At 37.3% G+C, this 20,152-nt stretch overlaps 1 protein-coding gene across 1 annotated transcript in view; it reads left to right on the forward strand.

Moving 5' to 3' along the window:
* Positions 1-1,117: 1,117 nt before the first annotated feature.
* Positions 1,118-20,152, forward strand: part of MTDH (metadherin) — a gene marked incomplete at its 5' end in the record, with an annotated part of 27,187 nt that continues 8,152 nt past the window's right edge. The window contains 9 exons of the mRNA XM_010138854.1: positions 1,118-1,222; positions 5,280-5,361; positions 5,826-6,005; positions 7,421-7,489; positions 10,656-10,907; positions 13,030-13,116; positions 15,020-15,118; positions 17,207-17,331; positions 17,876-17,989. Of these exons, the coding sequence (XP_010137156.1) occupies positions 1,118-1,222; positions 5,280-5,361; positions 5,826-6,005; positions 7,421-7,489; positions 10,656-10,907; positions 13,030-13,116; positions 15,020-15,118; positions 17,207-17,331; positions 17,876-17,989 (1,113 nt within the window). The remainder of the gene's footprint in view (positions 1,223-5,279; positions 5,362-5,825; positions 6,006-7,420; positions 7,490-10,655; positions 10,908-13,029; positions 13,117-15,019; positions 15,119-17,206; positions 17,332-17,875; positions 17,990-20,152) is intronic.

Consider the following 20,152-nt stretch of genomic DNA (forward strand, 5'->3'; position numbering starts at 1 on the left):
TGAAGGAATAGGTCCCGCTGTTGTCATATGGCCTTTGTTCTTGTTTAAAGCAGTCAGGTTCATGTGATGCAGAGTTAAGATAGCTTTTGTCTTCTTAACAAAAATAACCAAAATTAATGTAGTTTGAACTTTTATTTAAAAATAAATTGCAGAAATTAAAGCAGCTATGAAGTAGTTGTTCATACTTGATGTCTTACGTAATTTTCAGTCTTTATCTGAATCAGTATGAATCTGAATGTGAAATTTGTGTGGACTCTATCAATTGCTGCTCTTGACAGGTTTTTTTCACTCAGTGAAGTTAATGGCGAACAGTAGTATAATGCTCTGCTTATTTTCATCTTTTCTGCAGTTAAGCTCAGTCACAGCTTTTTGTTAACAATAAACATGACTTTAGAAATTATTACATTTTTGCATAGGAAATACATAGGCTAAGGTATATGCCTTTGCTGTCAAAGGTGATGATAAAAACTAATTTAACAATTCTACCAGGTTTTAACTCTGTATGTTAAATAACACTTGCTAGTTTTCTTTCCTTTATTATGTGAGGGGGAAGTGGTATACTTAATGCCTATAATTGAGTCTGTCTGAGAAAAGAATAGTGGGATGTCATGCTTAGTCATGCTTTGTGATTGAGTTCCAATTTCTATTCTACTATGAAGTTTAACTTGTGAAGGAAATTAAACTTCTGTGTTTAACTGTGAGGGGTATGCATAGATAGAAATTGGAGAAGTTTGGTTAAGGTAGAAATTATTTTTAAGATTCAGCCCATTGCTAAACTGCTGCAAAGTGGTAAATGAGTTCATTTAATGAGGTAATTTATGGCACATACAGTTGTAGCTGTTCTGAAAGCTGGTAACTGTCAGAAATTTACCTTTTGATAAACAATTCCTATGTGGAGCAGTACTGAGATGAAATGAGGAGACCTGTTTTCTTTCCTTTCTCATTTCTATGTTTGGTGTTTATAGAATTGCAGTAGGTATTTTGAGCACTAGTCCACGATTATCTGCTTAATAATCTTGCAAACATTTATGAGTCGACAAATAGTTGCATTTCAGTAATAATGTAATAATCTGCTTTCTCCACATTTTTTAATTATTCACGCTTACTGTTTATACAGCCTAATGGACGGTCTTTCCTTGATGTGTCTGAGGATGAAGTATTACAAACTGTCCGTAAAGAAAATATAAAGCAGCCTGTGGACACAGAAAAGAAGAATGAAAAGGTCAGTTATGAAATGACAATGTCTAAGTTTAGTGCACAGTATTTCAGTACCTATTATCTCTATTTGTGATTTGAAATCCTGTTAATTACATGAGTGAAGAGGCGTATTTCTTACTGTGAAGAGTACCAATCTAAATTGTTGTTGGAAGGTGCTAAAGTAGTATGTTCTTAACTTCTGATATCATGCCTTATCGCAGAACATTTGCATCAAGTAAACCCCCCTGCTAAACACTGATACCTCTGTGAAAATGTTAGGCCTACAGAAATGAAGCTTGTGTTTCATCTTTGCTGGCTTCTATGGAGATGCAAAAAAATAATATTATTGTTAAGTGGATTGTAAGCAGTCTGACAATTGCAGGACTACTATTCAAAGGATTAAGACGATGTCCTTGCTTATTTCTTTTGTCAGATGTATCCATTAGTGATTAGAGTTCTTAATTTCTGATGACAAAGATGGGCTTTGAAGTCTGGTGTGAGCTTTCTGTTATGCAAATTGAACAGCTACATTTAAAACATCTTTTTAAAGCTTCGTCTGTAGCTTTATCGAAAAGGTAACCATATAATGGCAATATTTTTTTTCGTTGGGAAGACTAATGTCGTAAATGCTATAATTTGTAGGCAACCTGGGTATATTTATGATAGGCCTTTGATCATTTTTAGCTTGGTTCTTTTGCTGACATTGTGCATGAAGTTTTCCTACTGTCATGGATTTCTGATTCATTTTCTTCAACAAAAGTCATTTATTCTAACCATGCTGAGGAGAATTGGAAAAAATGATTATGTATGAACTTTCAGAAACCAGTTGATTATTGTAATATGTTTGGCTTGTTCAAGCTTTAATTAACTAACTTGACTATCCTATAACAACTTCTTTTGCAGTTAGTATGTTGTCTAAAAGACTGTATCCTGTTAGTTGGCTGTAGGACTCTAAACGTTTTCAAGAAGTTTTTTCCTAGGACATAATAAAATTTGATCCTCAAGGAATAACTAATTTTCACTTTATCTCAAGCTAAGGTGTATAAATGCTAAACTTGAGCTTTACTTTGAAATTGTAAACAGTGACCTGAATTTTAAAATGTTAAGTTGAAGCTGCATCTCCAGGAAATCAGTACCACTATGCAGATGCTTATTCAGCTAATTATGTTTTAGTATCATTTTGGGGAACCCTGGGCAAAGCATGATTGCCTCAGGACTTGATTGTTACCCTTCAATTAAAAACATACCCTAGAATTTTCTTTAAACTGCAACTCTGCAGGTGTGTCATTATTTGGTTAAGCCTCTCGGGGCAGCTGTTGTATTAGTAACATAAAACAGCCAAGAAGATTGTAAGGAGTCCTATTGTATATGTGTCTTTCTATAGCTTGGGGTGGGTGGTATAAGTCAATGGATAGGATTGAAGTAAGATTGTGTATATTTATATATCTATACACATACATGACCTTAAGGGTATTTTTTTTTTGCTTGAGTATATGCTTTCAATGGAAACTGCACTCTCATAGTATCTGTGTTTCTTAGCTGTGTCAGGGTTGTGAATTTCATGTGTGTTTCTTCAGGACAGTAATTTCAGTTGTATCTTCCTGTTTGGCTTTGGGGAAGAAAAGCTTTTGGTAATGTCTGGATTGTGGCTCTTCATAGGGTTTATGATTCTCTTGACACTTTGAATAGTTTCCTCCCTTTTTTCTGTTTGACTTGCACAGTACAGGGTTGTTTTTTTTTAGGATTTAGTATAAGGGACTATCTAAGAAGGAACTCTCTGAGATTGCAGGATGCTAAAACTTCATTGTCCATTCTCTTTGTAGGCACACAACCGCCTTGTCTTGAATTCTAGAAATAAACACACCATTAGGGATGAGGAAGAAAGGTTTATTTTTCTATTGTTCTTGCATGGGGGACAGTGCATCTTCAAGACTTAAAAATTTGGCAGGCTTGCTGAGTTTCTCATGTGTTTGGCTGGTGGCAGAGCCAACACTGGCAGCTTTCTCTGTTGCAGAAAGTGACACTGTGAATGAATAGGCTTCTGCAAAATGACTGGTAAGCTTGCTCTGTAACCTTTAACATTTCTTGCTGGTTTAGTCAGTCTGTTACCAAGATAGCAACTGTTACAGCACTAAGTTTGTCGAGTGGTGAGTAAAATGGATAACTAATTATGGTTCTGGTTTCTCAGATAAGGTTCTAGTAACTCCAGTTAGGAAAGTAAACATTTTCAAGATTTGAATTCTTGATCTTTTTAAAAACAGTGTTTGTTAGCTACAAACTTATTTTTAAAACTGTTAAACTTCGTTTTCATGAGAAGTGTAAAATTTGATGTCAATACCTCTGTAGGAGTTAGTTATTTAAGAAACTGGAATTATAACTTGGAGGAGCAGTCATCTTAAACTGCTGTCTGGGAGACTTCTGAAGCCTTTTCAGGTGTTCTCTTAGGGAACAGTTGGGTAGTTATGGCTTCGTGGGTGGGAAGTTCTAAGACCTCAATTTCCATTCTCAGTGTAGCTGAAAATGAGAGTCAGAGGTACCAACTTAGGAATCTTTCCTCTGCTCAAGCTCCAAGAAGCAACTAATAACTGTTTTCCGTGCTGTTTTTCACTTCCCTTTTTAATTCTTACCTTAGAATGTGTTCTATAAAATAATTCTGCTTTTTCGTATTCTTAGAAGCAATTCTTCCCAGTTTGCTTTTCAACCTGGCCCTTTTTTCTTGGAGTCTTTTCAGAAGTTAGTTAGCTGGTATATGAGTAAAGGCAGTCTACTGAGCAACTGAGAATTCAGTTTGGGCGCATGTGTATTGTGCGTCCCCAAGTGCAGTAAAACATGAGTTAACTGCCCAAGTCAGATCCTTAGGTGTTCGTAGGTGTGTTGTCACAGCTTTGCGTATAAGCATTGAAATTCTTTTTATCATCACTGGTTCTGCACTAACCAGCTATAGGGCTTTCAGTACATATATTGAAGCTACATGATACTTTTTGGGCATGGTAACTGAAAGGCATGTGAAGTGCATGCTGTTGTGAGCCCATAGGATATCTGCTGAGCTGTTTCCATTTCTGAATTCTAGAGATACTGTGGTGCTCTTCTTGGACATCTAAGACTAGAAAATCATATAGTTTGAATTTGGATATAGAGCTGGCAATTACTAGCGTTACTCCGGCAGAAGCATGTATTCCAGAGACATCCATCATTCTTAGAATATCCTTATTCGAATATTTCAGAGACAATGAATCGGTGAATAGTTACCCTTATAACATTTGAGTGGATAACCATCTTTCTTTAAAAAGTCCGTTTTTCATTCAGGTTTGTCTGGTAGTTCTTTGACCTTTCTTCACTAGATAGAAAATACGCTACTCAAAAGATTTCATTCTAAGAAGGTAGTCAAGTCAATTTGCCATCACTTTAGCTTATCAAAAGATTCAACTCCAAGCCTGTCTGTAGTATAGTCTCTCCCAATATCTGGGGTCATTTTTCATCTTTTTTTCTAAATACTTTAAACACTTTATATTGCTACCTATTACACCAAAACTGCTGGCAGTAGTAGTCATCTCTGTATGGCTGAGAAGCCATAACTGGTAAAACCTCGAGGAAAAACCTTGTATCTGTTGTATGGACTCTAATCACAGATCCTGTTTTTGAAGTCATTTTCCAAGCTGGTATTGTCTTACTCTTTTAAAAGGCATCACTGGCATTATTTATTTCTCCATGTCTAGCTTTATACTTGCTTCTGCACAAAATAAATTTTGCCAGAGTGTGATCTGCTTGCCAAACAGTTTGTTATTTCTCTGTCGCTGTGATGCTAGCAGCAGAGCTTCTCCCACCAGGCTTTGTGCTCTGTAGCATCAGTAATCATTTCCCCCACTTGCCACTTGTATACTGCGTAAGTCTGTTATGTTATTTCAGTAGTGTTATGTTTAGCAATTAGTATTGTTTAGGACACCTTTCAAGGGACTGTCCATACAGATGGTTGTTCAGGAAAGTGTTTCAAGTTTACTCCAGTATTTCAGTGGGGAGGAATTCTAAATTGCTATGGTAAGTGATCACTAAGTCTTTAAGATAATGTTTCATTTTTATTCTAGTCAAAGAAAAAAAAGAAGTCAAAGGGAGATGCTAAAACGGTTCAGGATATGTCACGTCTAGATGGAAAGGAAGTTGATGAAGGTACTGAACACAAACACACGAAAAATGCAATTAGACATATTTTGGCTTAAATGCTGTTTAAAATTTATTTGTGCTTCGTAAAGAAACATACGAAACTCTATTTGTCATAACTCCATAGTTGCTTATTATATCTGGAAATCTGATCTTTGACATAACAGTATTTAATAACTTCAACTGATTTTTAAGTTAAACCTACAAATACTGAAGAAACTGAGAAAAGTCATGAATAGTAGGGCCCTCATGTTGTTCATGTTTTGCTCTGCAAAGCAAAGTATGGCCGCATTACATCCAGGAAAACTTAACGTTGGACCAGTTGCTCATATTTTCAAACTAACGTTAAAAGTTGACTGCCATGATTTTTAAACTGAAACTGTACTCAGACTTCAGCTTGATATGAAACAAACTAAAACTCTTTCCTTTTTCCTGACTTATTTAGTGATGTTTTCTTTTGGGGGATGTTTTAGGAACTTGGGAAACAAAAATCAGTAACAGAGAGAGGCGGCAGCAGCGTAAACGAGACAAGGTGCTCACTGATGGTGGCTCAGGAGAATCAAATCTCCAAGGGGTGGAAAATACAGTTACGGTATCCATTGAACAGCTGATGCCTACACCATCGCTTCCGGTTGGTCTCAGAAAAAACAAAGGTATGATGATTGACAGGTCTGTGAACATGTTATAGAAAGATAACTTAAATGCTTAAATAGTGACTCTGTTTTGGATGTATGACAGTTGGATTTGGAAGTGTGGCTCTTGAGGAAATTATTTCAAGCTGTGTAAAAGTACTTTCATTGTGCAACACTTCTCCCTTTTTTTTGAGCCAGACTTTTGGTGAAGCTCTGGAGAGAATGTTCTAGAGTAAGTGGCCGAGACAGTGGCCTCCATACTGGTGCTCTGTCAGTAACTGCACAGCTGCATAGGCCTACGTTGTGCTGACTCTGCCCTTTATGTTCCTAGAAACTTCAGACATCGTTGTCATTGCTGCAGGCAGCACCATTTCCTTAAGCTTTCTGAATGCTTCCTTGCAGAAAGTTTATGCCCATGAGTTCTCTTTACAGATCATTCACTGCTTAATGTGCTGGCATTTTTTCCAGCATAGATTTAGCAGTTGCTGTAGAAAAGCTGTTCATAATGGTTGGGCACATCTGGCTGAAATTTAGTAATCAGTTGTTATAGCTAAGGCTTTGATAAAGAACCATAGGCTTTGGCTTCTATGGCTGCTACTGTTTCAGAAAAAAACTTGTATAGGCTGGTTATTATCATGTGTAGGCGCAGGAATTCATATTTGGCTGCAACTGAGAAATGGTTTAAGAAACTAAAAATCTGAAGACACAAACAGTTTAGCTTTCTAACATACTTTCAACCTACTAATACATTTGGTGTTTTAATTAGATTAAACTTGAATTTCTAGCTAAGTGACAAAATGACTGAGCCTAGCAACTGGTACGTTGTAACAATTTATTGGAATTTGTATGCCTTAGTGTTTTTATTGGCACTTATTTGGATCTTGACTGAGTGTGGGATTCTTGTCCTTAAGGACTAGACCAGTTGTTTTCTTGTTTTCTTCTGCTCGTTTACACACAAATAGCTTCAGCTGGAATTACCATTTCTTTCTTGCACTGGAATATAGTTTGGATGGGAATCCCCTTGTACCAGATAAATCTGAGAATTCAACTGTATCTAGTGTTTTCATGTCAAGGTAGAAGTTAGAAATAGCTGTGTATTTCTGAAGTATGTAGAGCTGTCTGTTGCTTGAAAATGACAGCCTCTGTTTTAGAGTTCCTCTCTCCATTCTTGGGAAAACTAACCAGAGTTCTTTGAAATCTGTAGTTACTTGGTTTATGGGCCATAAATCAGTTTTGAGTTCATTCTGTCTACAAAATAAAGACAATTAATAAAAAGAACAAGCATTTTGATTTTCTTTAAGTTTTCTTTAAGTCTTAATTTACTTTGAGGGGTTTTTTCTTTAAAATATCAGTAATGGATACTCTTTTAGAAGATTAGTACAGGTGTTGCTATTTAAAAAAAAACCTTACTCTGTTTCCTCTTACTACTTAATCAGGTGATGTGCTTCTGAATGTGCAAGTTAGCAGCTCTAAACCTGCAAAGGGAGAGTCATCAATTCCACAAGGTAAAACAGGCTTTCATTATTAGGCATCCTAAGTAACTAGAACAGTGTTTTACAGAAGTGAAAACAGAAATTGTTGGTCTGGGATTTTGTGCAGTTACTGACCTGGAACTTTACTATGCAGCTGGCTTTTTTTGACTATGTAGATGTGATACTTCTAAGTTGCAGTTAATTCTTAACAGGCTGAAAGCAATCTCTGTTAGAAAAGGGAGGAAAAGTGTAGAAAAAGGATTCAGTACCTAGGATTTTCAAACATTACCTGTTATACAAATTGTTACTTACAGAAGAGTAAACCTTGTTTTCAAGTTCCACTTAAATTCTTTATGACAGCTTTTCAAACTTAATTTATTGTGTTAATGAATTGATTATTTGCTCAAAGAAAAACTTTATATAGATAACTGCAGAGACCTCAAAGATACCAGTCCTGATTATTGCAAATTTTGCACGTATACATATTATCATATCATCATCATGGCTTGGCTTCGAGAATGAAGATTTGGGAAGGGTTTTTCCCATGTTAACTGCAAGCACGCTGACGGCTGAAAAGGCCAATGCGCTACAGGGCTTTACAAACATGAGTGCACCCTTCGGGCCTGCACAGTGGATTTTTTAGGTGAGGCGCAGCGTGTGCAGAACTGGCCCCATCCTTTACACCTGAGGTTCATCTGCCAGGGCCTAGCGAGCTTGGACGGTGACAGCGAAGTCCTCAGGTCGTAGGTTTGGTTAGAGTATCATTTTCTGAGATGGATGCCTTACAAGGCTAAACGAGCTCCATCTGCCCGGGTTTGGAGTCAGAGCTGTCCTTCTCCTAGGATGGTTGCCTGAGGGCTAGTGAGCCCATCCTGCCTGTGAACACACTTTGTCTGACCCTTCAGTTGAGACCTGTCTGGCCTGGGAGACCCCACTGGAGGCACATGCCACCACCAGTACAGCTCTCACCCTCACAAGGGCACGCAAGCTCTTTCCCCACAGCAAGGGGGTGCCCGTAAAAGAGTATGTCATATAGATAATTGTTAAAATATTTGGCTGTCTTTAGACTGTGATAGACTAGTGAATCTTAACAGTTTTCTAATAAGAGATACTGCTATAGTAATATTTAAGGTGAATTAGTTTAGCATAATGAAATCTAGATGATTGTTTCTTACTCATAGCCAATGTTAGTGGTGTTGCTTTAACAAAAAGTAGATAGTGTAATTATAGGAGTCAACAAATGTGTTACTAAAAGCACACAGATCCAGAAAATGAGTCACTTTCTCTAGCTGTTGAGAGCTTTACTTCACATGCAAACTTCATGGGCCATAGCACAGAAGGAAAGAGGTATGTTCTTCAGAGATGAATGGTGTGAAGACAGAAGGCAATAATCAAGTTTCGTTAGGGGAAAGGCTGACCAGCCATGAGGGGAAAAAAGCTCTTCATAAGATTGCCCTCATGTGCTTTGAACTATCAGCCTTTATGATCTCCAGAACTTGAATAATGGGGTATCATTTTGAAGTTAGCTGTGCTTTGAGCAGAAGGTGGAAGAAGGTGACTTCCAGAGATCCCTTCCAAATTAAGTTTTCTGTAATAGGGTGAAAACTTACTGATCATATAGAAGGTAAGTTGTAAGTGACAGGAGAGTAGTGTGATAGATACAGAATAATCGAGCTTTTGCTTCAGGACCTGAGTTGTCTCTTTGCAAGGTTGCAAAAGAGGTTTTCTACCAGCTACAGTTTGGTTTCTGTCTCTTGGCTGGTTTTGTTGTTTCCTTCCTGTAAGATGTCCTCTTACCCTTAGAGGATGTTGACTGACATGAACAACATTCATCATCATGGCTTGGCTTTGCGGACAAAGATTTGGGAAGGGCTTTACCCACGCTTACTGCAAGCGCGCTGATGGCTGAAAAGGCCAATGCGGGATAGGCAAGACCGGTTGCAGAGAGCACACTGGAAGGTCTCCTTGGGTGATACAGTCGAGGCACGGTTCTTTCTGTGCTGTCTTTTCTCCTCAAGACTGATATAGACAATAGAATAGCAAAGGCAAACAGAGCTTTGAACAACATTAGTGCTGTGGAGAAAGGGCAGTGTTTTTATGTATGTGATGGTGACCTTACAGATGTCTGTGTTTGGAAGTGAATTGTCGCATAAAATGTAGCCATATCTCACCTCATGACTTCTTGCCAGTGATATGGCCTTGAATGTGGCCTGTTCATGCTGCCTGAGCTATGCGTTCACTTGAGGAATGAAAAATTTGGTCTTGAGTTTTTGTTGTCATATGATGCTGACTGACATGCATCATGTTTTGGTTGACTATTGAAGTGTAACACTTGCAATATGCAGACTTCTCTTAATTGTTTGTAAATCAGCTGTTTTTCTGCTGTTTATTCTGCATATGTAAAAAGAGGATTTCATGTATACAGCACTTCAGCTTTCATATTTTATAGGCACTTAAAGTTTTATAATGATCTTTGTCTCAGTGTACTACTGTACTACTGACTCTTCTCAACATATAATTAAGCTTACTGTGGCTAGTAATTTCTCATCAGGGTAGACTGTTGCTGTCTTGTGGTCTTTTACCTTCGTGTGACAAAATATGGCTTATAAATTGTTTTGAGGGTGTTGCCATGATTTTTTCCTCTAACCTTGATGGACACTGTGGTCGATCTGATAGCTATGCTTTTTGTAAATCCTATGTGGTGTTTGGGAAGCATTTTCTAATCCTTGGCCATCTCTACTTCCTGTTTAGACAACTGCTGTGTGCAGTTACGAAACAGAAATTACTCTCCATTTAGTGGATGGGTTTTCCACAAATCATTGCCAGGTAATTTATCTTACAGACTGTGGAAGTGTCAGAAGCACCTCCACCCCCCCTTTTTTTTAATCTAGAGGCACTGATTCACGTATGTGCCCCATAAAGAAAAGGATGCAGGAAGGAGAGTGCAGTTTGATACTGTTTTCCCTCACTCTTTTCCCTCACTCTTCAAGTTAGTAGACAGATGATGCATATCCTCTGACCTGGAAAATAAGCTGAGACAGAGCAGCAGCTTTTCTGTATGACACTGGTATAGCAGAACTGCTGTTTGTTTGTACCTAAGTTGGATTTTTTATTATGTTTAACTGTGCACATAAATAGTATTTTAGTTCTTCATACAGTTTTTATTTTACATAGTGCTTTCATTGTGCTTGTATTTAAGTTTCTGCAGGATTGAGCGAAACTCATACAGTAAATGGAGGAAGCTGGAATGAGAAGTCTGTGAAAATCTCCTCGCAGATTAGTGTAGGGGAGGAGAAATGGACATCTGTTCCTTCGACTGCAGCTGGGAAGAGGAAGACTGAGACATCAGCTTGGGGCCAGGACACTGGAGATGCTAATGGAAATGGGAAGGATTGGGGTGTAACCCTGGTGGGCAGGCCCTGGAAAGAGCGTTCTTTGTTCACTCCTATTGGTAAGCCATTCCAAAGAAAACTTGCTTCACTTAAGTATTTTTACATAAGCATCTTTAATAGTGAATCTTCTAAATAGTTTTATGTTTATACATTAAAAATATTGGAGTGGTCTGGTGAAAAGTGAACTAAGCAGTTTCTGTTTACTCTAAGTTCTGATGGCTTAATATCTATGTCTCTTTACAGTTTAACTGGGTTTTTGGAGTTCATCTGAAATAAAATTATTTCTGTGAAGGAACATATTTTTTTATATCATTTGCCTAAAATTCTGAAAGTGATTACTAATAATTTTTAATTGTAACTTATTTTTTCAATGAACGTCTTAAAGGCAGAGATCATCAGTCTATTCTGTTGATCCAGCATGATCAAATCAACTGTGTTTTTGGCAGATGTGACATTTAGTATTACACTGCTTTTCTGATTAGAAATTGTTTTTAGTCTTCTCTGGTGCAATTTTTAGCCCTTTTCACTTGTACTCTCCATAATAATAATGGAGAAGAGAATTCTTCATTTCTCTCTGGGCAACAATCTTCAGCTTACTAGTACATGCTGTAATATGGTCCTTCCCACTGTTTAGTCTAAGTGATCCCAGTTTCTTCTGGAAAGCAGTGTTCCTGTAGTCAGCAACGTTGCTTTAGCCTAGACCTCTTATTTGTCTCTCATATCTTGAAATGTGGTTCCTGAGAATGGACCTGCTATACCACTGGAAGCTTGAATATTGCCAGATAGAGGCAAAGGACTTTTTTCATATTTCCTTTAGCTGTATTCTGCTGTGTATTCTTGTGAGCGTGATCAGCTTGTTGGTTTACTGGGAATACATCCTGCTTGACCAGGCTGATTTGTTTCTGTGGGTGAGGGGAGAGCAGTGGACATCTTTTACCATGACTTTAGAAATGCTTTCAACACTGTTTCTCACACTATTATTGTATCCAAGTTAGGACAGTTGAAAAACTGGTCAGGCTCAAAGGTAGTGGTTATAGAGTCATATTCTACCTGGAGGCTGGTAACAAGGTGAATATTACAGGGTTCTGTACTTAGCTTCTGTACTTCTGTACAGCTGTCCTGTCTTACCATCTTTATAAATGACCTGGAGGAGGCAATAGAGTGTCATTTGCATCAGATTTCCCAGATCACACCAGACTTGGGTGGGGAGAGGGGAACCAGTTGGTATGGTCCACATCAGCAGGGCGGGCCATCCAAAGGTATGGAGGAATGGGCCAACAGGAATCTGAGGAGGTTCAGTGAGGACAAATGTGAAGTGCTGCACCTGAGTAGGGAGCACCCCTGGCTGGGGACTGACTGTCTGGAGAGCAGCTGTGTGGATAAGGGGTCCTGGTGGACACCAAGCTGGACATGAGCCAGCCATAGGCCCCCAGAAGCAAAGGATATCAACAGTATTCTGGGCTGTATTGACAGGAGTCGGTAGATCTGGGATAGTGATTCTTGGACCACATTTGGAATACTCTGTCCAGTTCTGAGTGCCTGTGTGCGTGCGTGCACACACACACACCCCCCGCCTTAAATAAATGCAGTTTGAAATAAAGGCTACTAGTAGTTTTTATTTGGAATTGTGTTCTAACTAGATGCTTCTTTTGACACATTAGGGCCACTGTTTATTTCTGCTTATTTTCTACCTTACGCTTAATCAACTGTATCTTAATTTTTAAGCAGTAGCTCCTATTTGTCAAAAATTATTCTGAACTCAGTCCTGTTCTTTAACATGCATACAATTTGCCCAAGCTAGGTTTCATATACAGAGTTAATAAATATGCTTTTCAGTAACTTAGATGATTGCAATAATGGGAAGAAGAATATTATGGCGCTCAAAACACGATTTACTTTTCCTTTGAGAAGTTTATATGTACAAAAGACTGTAGAGGGAAGATCTTGGAAAGCTTGAAAATCATTTCAAGCTGAGTGTTCATACAGTTACATCTCTGTCAGCACTGATGTAAAAGGCAAAATAATGCCCTCAGTTGTGTGAAATGTTAACATGGCTGGAATGTCCTCTGTTTTTCTTAACCTGTTCATAATTAAATAGCTCACTTTTTCAGCGTTGTCAGCGGTGTGAAGTCGTTGGTGTTTCAGGGTTTTTTATTTTGTTTTTTTCCCTTTCCCCCACAGCTGCTTGGAATGTGGATGCAAGGATTAATACCTCCGAACAGAATTCTGCTTCTTTCTCTTCATTTGGATTAACTCCTGGAGTTTCTGGTGTGTATGGCCTTCCAAATATTTTTCCAGTCTCTTCTACTCTACCTAAAGTGGAAATAGAATTTGCTGAGTGTTATTAACATGCATCTTTCTCATTGTTCTTTGATAATAGTGCTGATAACTGGAAAAGGAGGAAGACACATTTTATGAAAGCCTAGAAAGCTGCTTTATTATGCTGAGATTATGCAATAGTGTAACTGTTCTAAACTGATAATCAGAAGCTAGATCAATAAGCAGGTGATGTTTCTTGTTTAGCCTTCCTGCAAGTGTGTCGAGTGTAAGTAATGGGCATAGAAGATTGCTTAGTATTGAGGTGTCTCAAGTTGGAGATCTGAAGATTGCTTTCTAGGAAAGTCTTTATCCTGATCTTCTGGGAAATTTGTTATTTTGATGGTTAGATTTTTCCCTTTCAAGGAACTGAAGCACTACTTTCAAAGTATGTTCCATAGGCAGAATTTGAAGTGCTGAGTCTTTGATGGGTGGAAAAGCTGAGCTCTGGGGTTTTTTTGTTCTGAAGGGTGAAGTTGCTATAGAGTGCAAACCCAGCTTCATAACAAACCTTGTGTGTTAAAGTACGGAAGGAAGTGCTGCAGTGATTTAGGTATTCAGCTTTTGCTTGCTTGCTTACTCCAGTTGATCTAATGAGCTTGGCATGGCTATTTTCTCTTAGGAAGTTGCTGGCCAAGTGCTTATGCACTTAGGTTGTGGTTACTTGTATGTGTTTACAGTCTTCTAACTGTGGAAGTCAAGCTTGGTGTCCTACAGTTCACGAGTGCTTCATTCCCTGTGCACGTGTATCTGAGCCAGGATAACAAAGAAATTAGATCTTGGCGTTTAGAACTTACCAGACTTTCCAAAGAATAGTTCACTTAATGAAAACTTACAGAAACTTTTTGTCTTGAAGAAAAAAAGTCTTAATTTTATGGAGAGTTTTAGTAAAACAACATTTCCCAGGGAGCCAGTTGAATTCAGATTCAATCTCTAGGCTAAACCTTCAAGTTTAGTTGATAAAGTGGGACGACAGACTGATATGAGATTCATCTGCAATACCACTATTCCAACTTTGAGAGAGAAGTACGAAGTCAGAAAAGTACATTCATCATCTTTGATAGCCAACAATGTTGTAATGCAAAGTGACCATTTGAATAAATACTCATTCTCCCTTGTGACTGGATAGCAAAAACATGTCAAAGTTCCTGTCATCTGAGATATCTTTTGCAGAGGTGTTTATAAAATAGACACTCAGGTAGCTATGTTCTTATTTAAACTTAATTTCAAAAGTAATATATTCATTTCTTTGTCTCACAATGTTCTTTGGTTTGTATTTTTATAAAGTGATTTCTGTTTGCTGATGCTTTTTTTTAAAAAATGGTGTTAAATGTCTAACACTTTCTGTTATCATGACTGGTATTGGTCTTTCGTCATGCTGCTTGTTATGTTACTGAAACCTTTTACTTGAAATGAGAATTGGATTCTTAATGAATAATTTAATTGCTATATCTGCAATGTAACTGCTAAGCTTTCTTCCTAGCATTCTTCTTTTAAGCTTCTCTCTGTGAGAGTCCTTAGTGTAATAATTTCACTACTCATGAAATTTTGTCATATTTTTCAGTTTGAGAAGACTGCTGTAAGCCTTATAGGCTGCTTTTATTCACCTTTCTTATATATTTTTTTCCATATTCTTCTCCTGACAATTTTGTCATCTTTCTTCAGTTCCCTTGTTTTCTGAATATATCTCATTTTCAAGAGCCTTGTAGTTACCCTGTCCTGAATAGTTCTTAGAATAGGACTTCTTTTTCTGAGCTTTCTGTCTTCCTTTCCTATTTTCATTGGAATTTCTTTACCCAAGAAAACTCAGGAAGCTTGTTAACTTTCAAGTACAATTTTATTTATTCCCTTTCAGGATCCAACAGTGAGTCTGTTTCTCAGGCTGGTGCTTCTGATTTTCAGTGGGATTTAAGTCATGCTCAACCACCTGTTGACGACGAATGGTCTGGGTTAAGTATGTTTCTCTAAAATGTTCATTAACAATTTTGTTAATTTTCATTATTTTAAAGTGTAGTGTAGTAAATGCTTGTAATAGCTGGTTGTGAGCATCTGAAGAAAAACCTGGAACATTTCACTTCTATAAAGCTAATTGACGGTCTGAAGAAAGCAGGAAGATATTTTGATGACTGATAATAGGAAATGATTAATTTTTAGGAAAAATACTTGGATATTGAAGCTCAGATGTGAAAAAGTTTGTGCATTTTGAGATAGTTCTGGCTTTTGCTAGAAAATCTTGGTAACCAATTAGAACAGCCGTACTTCAAATGATGAGAAAAATCTACTGCAGCTCTGCAAAAGATACGTTTATCAGATTGTGTTTGAGTCAGTTTGCCTTTACATGTTTGTACCTTACTGAAAAGTTAATGTGATGCTTTTGTGTTTAGTCTAACTTAACTTCTCATTTAACAAATGTTGAGAAGTTCTTATGTGTATAGGAAGCATAGGCAGGATAGAAATCACTGAAATTACTTGGGAATTGTAGTAAAATTGGTGTTTACTCTCTCCCTTTGCCTCCCTGCCAATTTAAAAGTATTCTTGTAGCTCTTAGCACAGTCTCTCTCTAAACAGGGCTGCAGTACAGAAAAGTGGAATGAATTGATGTGGCCTTTGATTCCAGCAGTTTTACTATGACTGCTCTGATACCAGATAATTTTGAAACCTATCTTTCGTGTTTTATCTGGTTTAAGGACAAAGGAAGCACATTTTAGTAAATCTTTTGAAAGTAATCAGGTTTACATATTGCCAAAAGCGTAATTGATTGACATTTCTGAGCTTAGAATGTTTATGGCTATAGCTTCTGTTAGTAATTTGGACATAGATGTCCACTCATGGAATTGTACACTAGTAGAAGTGGGAAAATAATGGAAGTTTTGACCAATGTAACATAGATATACCTTATAGTTTTATCAAGATCAGGACAAGGAAATTAACTGTATCTACAAATACTACTAATTTTATTTATTAATTAAGAATGGATTTTTTTTCTTTAAGCAACTAGTGAGAGGGCAGTAGATAAACCATAAAGTGGTGTGGTGGGAAGTAGTAACTTCTTTTTAATCGGTAAATTTTAGTGTCCAAAGTAAGTGTAATTGAGGGAATACTTTTATATGATAGCAAGAGGTAGAAAAATGTTATAAGTAATCTTAAGGTCTCTTAAAGTATTTTTGATTTCATAACGTTTGTCAGTAAATTTAATTGCGTTTATTACTGCTTTTCATGTCAACTTAATTTTCACGTGTAAACTGAATCCTGCTGTATTTGGCAGACCAAGGTTGCTGCTTCAATTTGGCATAAAGTGACGGAGAGAACTATTTGTGATGTTAATGTAAACGTGGAATGAAGCATCTTTTACAAGGTGTTCTGTTTGAAAATCAGCTTGCTGTAACTTCCTATTAAACAGTCTAAGGCTTAGCTCTTCCCTTTAGATAGCTTCAATTTTTATATACAGACCCTTTAAATCTGTCATTCCTGTGTGACAACATAAATATGTGCCATCATAGATGAACAATATCAAATTAGGGTAGGGACTTTAGGTGCTTAGAAAAAACAGGTTATTAAAAAATGTCAGTGTCAGAAGATGAATTCTGGCTCAGTAAGATTTACGCAATTAGATACATCACTTGTAAAGCATTCTTACTAAGGTAAGTTTGATCAGTGTTACAGTTCATCTTAATTTTTTCAGAAACTAGGAGGAAAGTTTAAGATAGAGAACAGTTCTCAAATTTGTCCCTCTTCACATAGTCTAGAAAAGTATCTCAAAGCAATTGCATCTAGTTAGCTGCTGCTGAAACTTTGTGATGTGATTGCTCTGTAAAATAACCAAGTCTTACTCATTACTTAAAGTCTTCCACCCATCATTAAAATCTTTACATTTTTTCAGAAATACAGGAAATTAATATTTATCTTGATAGCACAAAGTGGGTTTTATGCATAGATGTTTTATTTTGGGTTTGTTTGGGATTTTTTTCTTTTAATTTTTAAACTGTCAAAGAGCACCTGTAAAGTAAGGAGACATTTCCGGAAATCTTTTGCATCTTCGTAGATGGACTGTCTTCAGCTGATCCCAGCTCTGATTGGAATGCACCAGCAGAAGAGTGGGGAAACTGGGTAGATGAAGAAAAAGTTGCTTCTGTTCCTCAACCTGAGGAGATATCTGATGTTCAGAAGGTAAACAGTGATATTTTCTCCTTAGGCCCAAGACTTTGCCTTTACCACTGCCATTTCGTAAAGTAACTTAAGGGTGATAATAAAGGTAATCTTATCTCTTTTACACTGATAAAAGTAGCACTGTTGTGTTTAATGTGTACACAGAAAAGGGAAATGCTGAATGATGTTACTGAGAAAATAGAAGCTACTTAGCTCCATGTCAGATCTTACAGTCTCACCATAATATAAGGATTATCTTACTGTAGACTGAGAGAGGATTTGGCTCTATTTTCATAAATACAATATTTAATCCTCTATGAAAAACTTTGTTTCCATGCCACCGGTACATGATGCTATAGCCTTTTCCCAACTCCTCTACCTCTGTTTCCAGATAGCATGTGAAGAATGTGGTCTTCCTAAAATGGCCTGAACAGATAAGATTGTGCTAATTTATACTTTTATAGGCACTTAAATTCCTTATAGCTACTAATTTGTGTTTAGTCCTATAGAAGGCATGTTCCATTGTCGTTTAAAATGTTTAAATGCCTTATATTCCCGTATGAAGGCTTCAGATAATGAAAAAACAGAGCCAGTTCTTCAGAGTTCTACAAGTGGCAAATCCAAGAAAAAGAAGAAGAAAAAGAAGAAGCAGGGTGAAGAAGCTAACTCTCTCACACAGGTAAATGGATCAAAATCTAGATAGTCTGAAAGGCAATTGTGAGGAATTCACAAAATCACCTTATTTGTATACTAGTGTCTTAAGCAAAAATTATTTTTGGGAAAGCCATTTCCCTGTGAAATTGGATTGTCTACTATTGTTTCTTAGGAGTAAAAGTAATCCTTCTCTTACTAGCATTTCCTTTAATAGGAATTATTCCATGTTTGACTTGTGAATACAACATAATTTTGCTGGATTTATGGAAAACGTGAAATATGTGGAAAGTATTTATCCTGAATTATTTTTCTATCAAATCAGGATTCTGTATTTTAGGGATGCTTCCAGGAGGAATTTTCCTCTGAATAGGAAGCTTTCTCCTGTCCTTTGAAAGACAGCTGCTTTGGTGGTCACAGTAGGAGAATGAGAGAAATTGAAGTTTTCTCTTAGGCTGTCTTAATGTACAGTTCTACAAGAGTATAGTGGTTTTCTGAACTACTTTTGTAGCTTGATTTATGTGAAATGGTAACTAACTCAGTAGGTGGAGCTACTCGGAGTCAGATTTTAATGAGATGGATAGTATTTGCAAGCAGAGGATTGTTGGAGTTTTCTGTGTTGCTTAAATAGCTTTTGAAGAATTACATTGAAACAGATTTGTTGTAAAAATAGCAAAAGCAGATTGCACTTCGCTTGGCAGTTGAATCATGTTTGAATAGATGAAAACAAGTACTTTCCTAATAGGAAAAACTTTTTAATAGCTCATGCTCAGAGTATGTCCTGCTTCTGCTTTAGTGATAGCCATTCATAATTCACTTTCTTACGAAATGTTAAAACGTTCAGTTGAATCTGACTAGGTGAATTGGAGGGAGAAGGAAAGTATTACTTCAGTCATTCTTGCTTTGGATTTGCTTTTAATGATTATCATGTTTTCAGTTCTGAGAATCTTCTTAAATAGTTTTAATAAAATAAATTCCTATCACGCAGAATTTTTTTTAAAGTTGCCTGTGTGGAAGTGGACACTTGTGTCAATTTTCAGTGTTTCTTCAGAGGCAAATTCAAACAGGGTGTTAGGACTGCAGCTTTTTTGTAATTGAACTTTGTATCCTGGTATCTGCAGTGACTCTAAGTCAAAATTAATAGGTTATGGTTAACAGGTGTTTGTGAATGTCCTGCATGAATCTTAAGGTTAGTGAGTGCATTCTGAAATTATCTTTTTTCATTGCCTGTGAGCTGCCTTTTAAATTGTATGTGTCAAATGGAATCCTACTGTCCATATTAACGTAATCAGATTCATTTATTTTACCCGTTGCTCTCCAACCATTCTGATTTTGTTGCTTTTTCCTTCAATCCATTAGTGTGTGAGATCTTCATTTTAAAGATGAGATATTTCTGTATTAAATTTTTGTGGAATATTGATGTATTAGCAGTTCTGTCTGCTCCTTTCACAGATAAGTTACCCTTGTAAGAGCGTTTCAGTAATTTAACTTGCCAGCCATACTTCAAACTCATTTAACGTTTTTATATTTACCTTCTGAAAATTGTTCATGTTCATTTAAATAGCATCATCTTTCTCACTGATAATTCTTAAGTTTTCACACTTGTATTTAGAGTCATAGAATAGTTTTGGTTGGAAAAGACCTTTAAAATAACCAAGTCGAACTGTTAACCCAGCACTGCCAAATCACCACTAAATCATGTCTCTCAGCGTCATGCCTACGTGTCCTTTAAATACCGCCAGGGTTGGTGACTCCACCACTTCATGGGCAGCTTGTTCCAATGCTTGACAACCCTAAAACTTGGGCCTCATTGCTGCATACTTGAGGTAAGAGACTAAACCCCACCTCACTACAACCTCCTTTCAGGGGGTTGTAGAGAGTGATGAGGTCTCCTCCTGAGCCTCCCTTTCTCCAGGCTAAACAACCCTCAGCTGCTCCTCACAGGACTTGTCCTCTAGACCCTTCATCAGCTTCACTGCCCTTTTTTGGACGTGCTCCAGTGCCTCGATGTCCTTCTTGCAGTTAGGGGTCCAAAACTGAATACAGTGTTTGAGATGTGGCCTCACCACTGAGGTGCTGAGTACAGAGATACAATCACTTCCCTAGTCCTTCTGGCCAGACTATTTCTAATAGAAGCCAGGATGCTGTTGGCCAAGAAAGCCTGGGCACACTGCTGGCTCATCTTACGCCG

This window comes from Buceros rhinoceros, unplaced genomic scaffold, assembly GCF_000710305.1.
Source record: "Buceros rhinoceros silvestris isolate BGI_N320 unplaced genomic scaffold, ASM71030v1 scaffold9546, whole genome shotgun sequence".
In the NCBI taxonomy this organism is placed as follows: Eukaryota; Metazoa; Chordata; class Aves; order Bucerotiformes; family Bucerotidae; genus Buceros; species Buceros rhinoceros.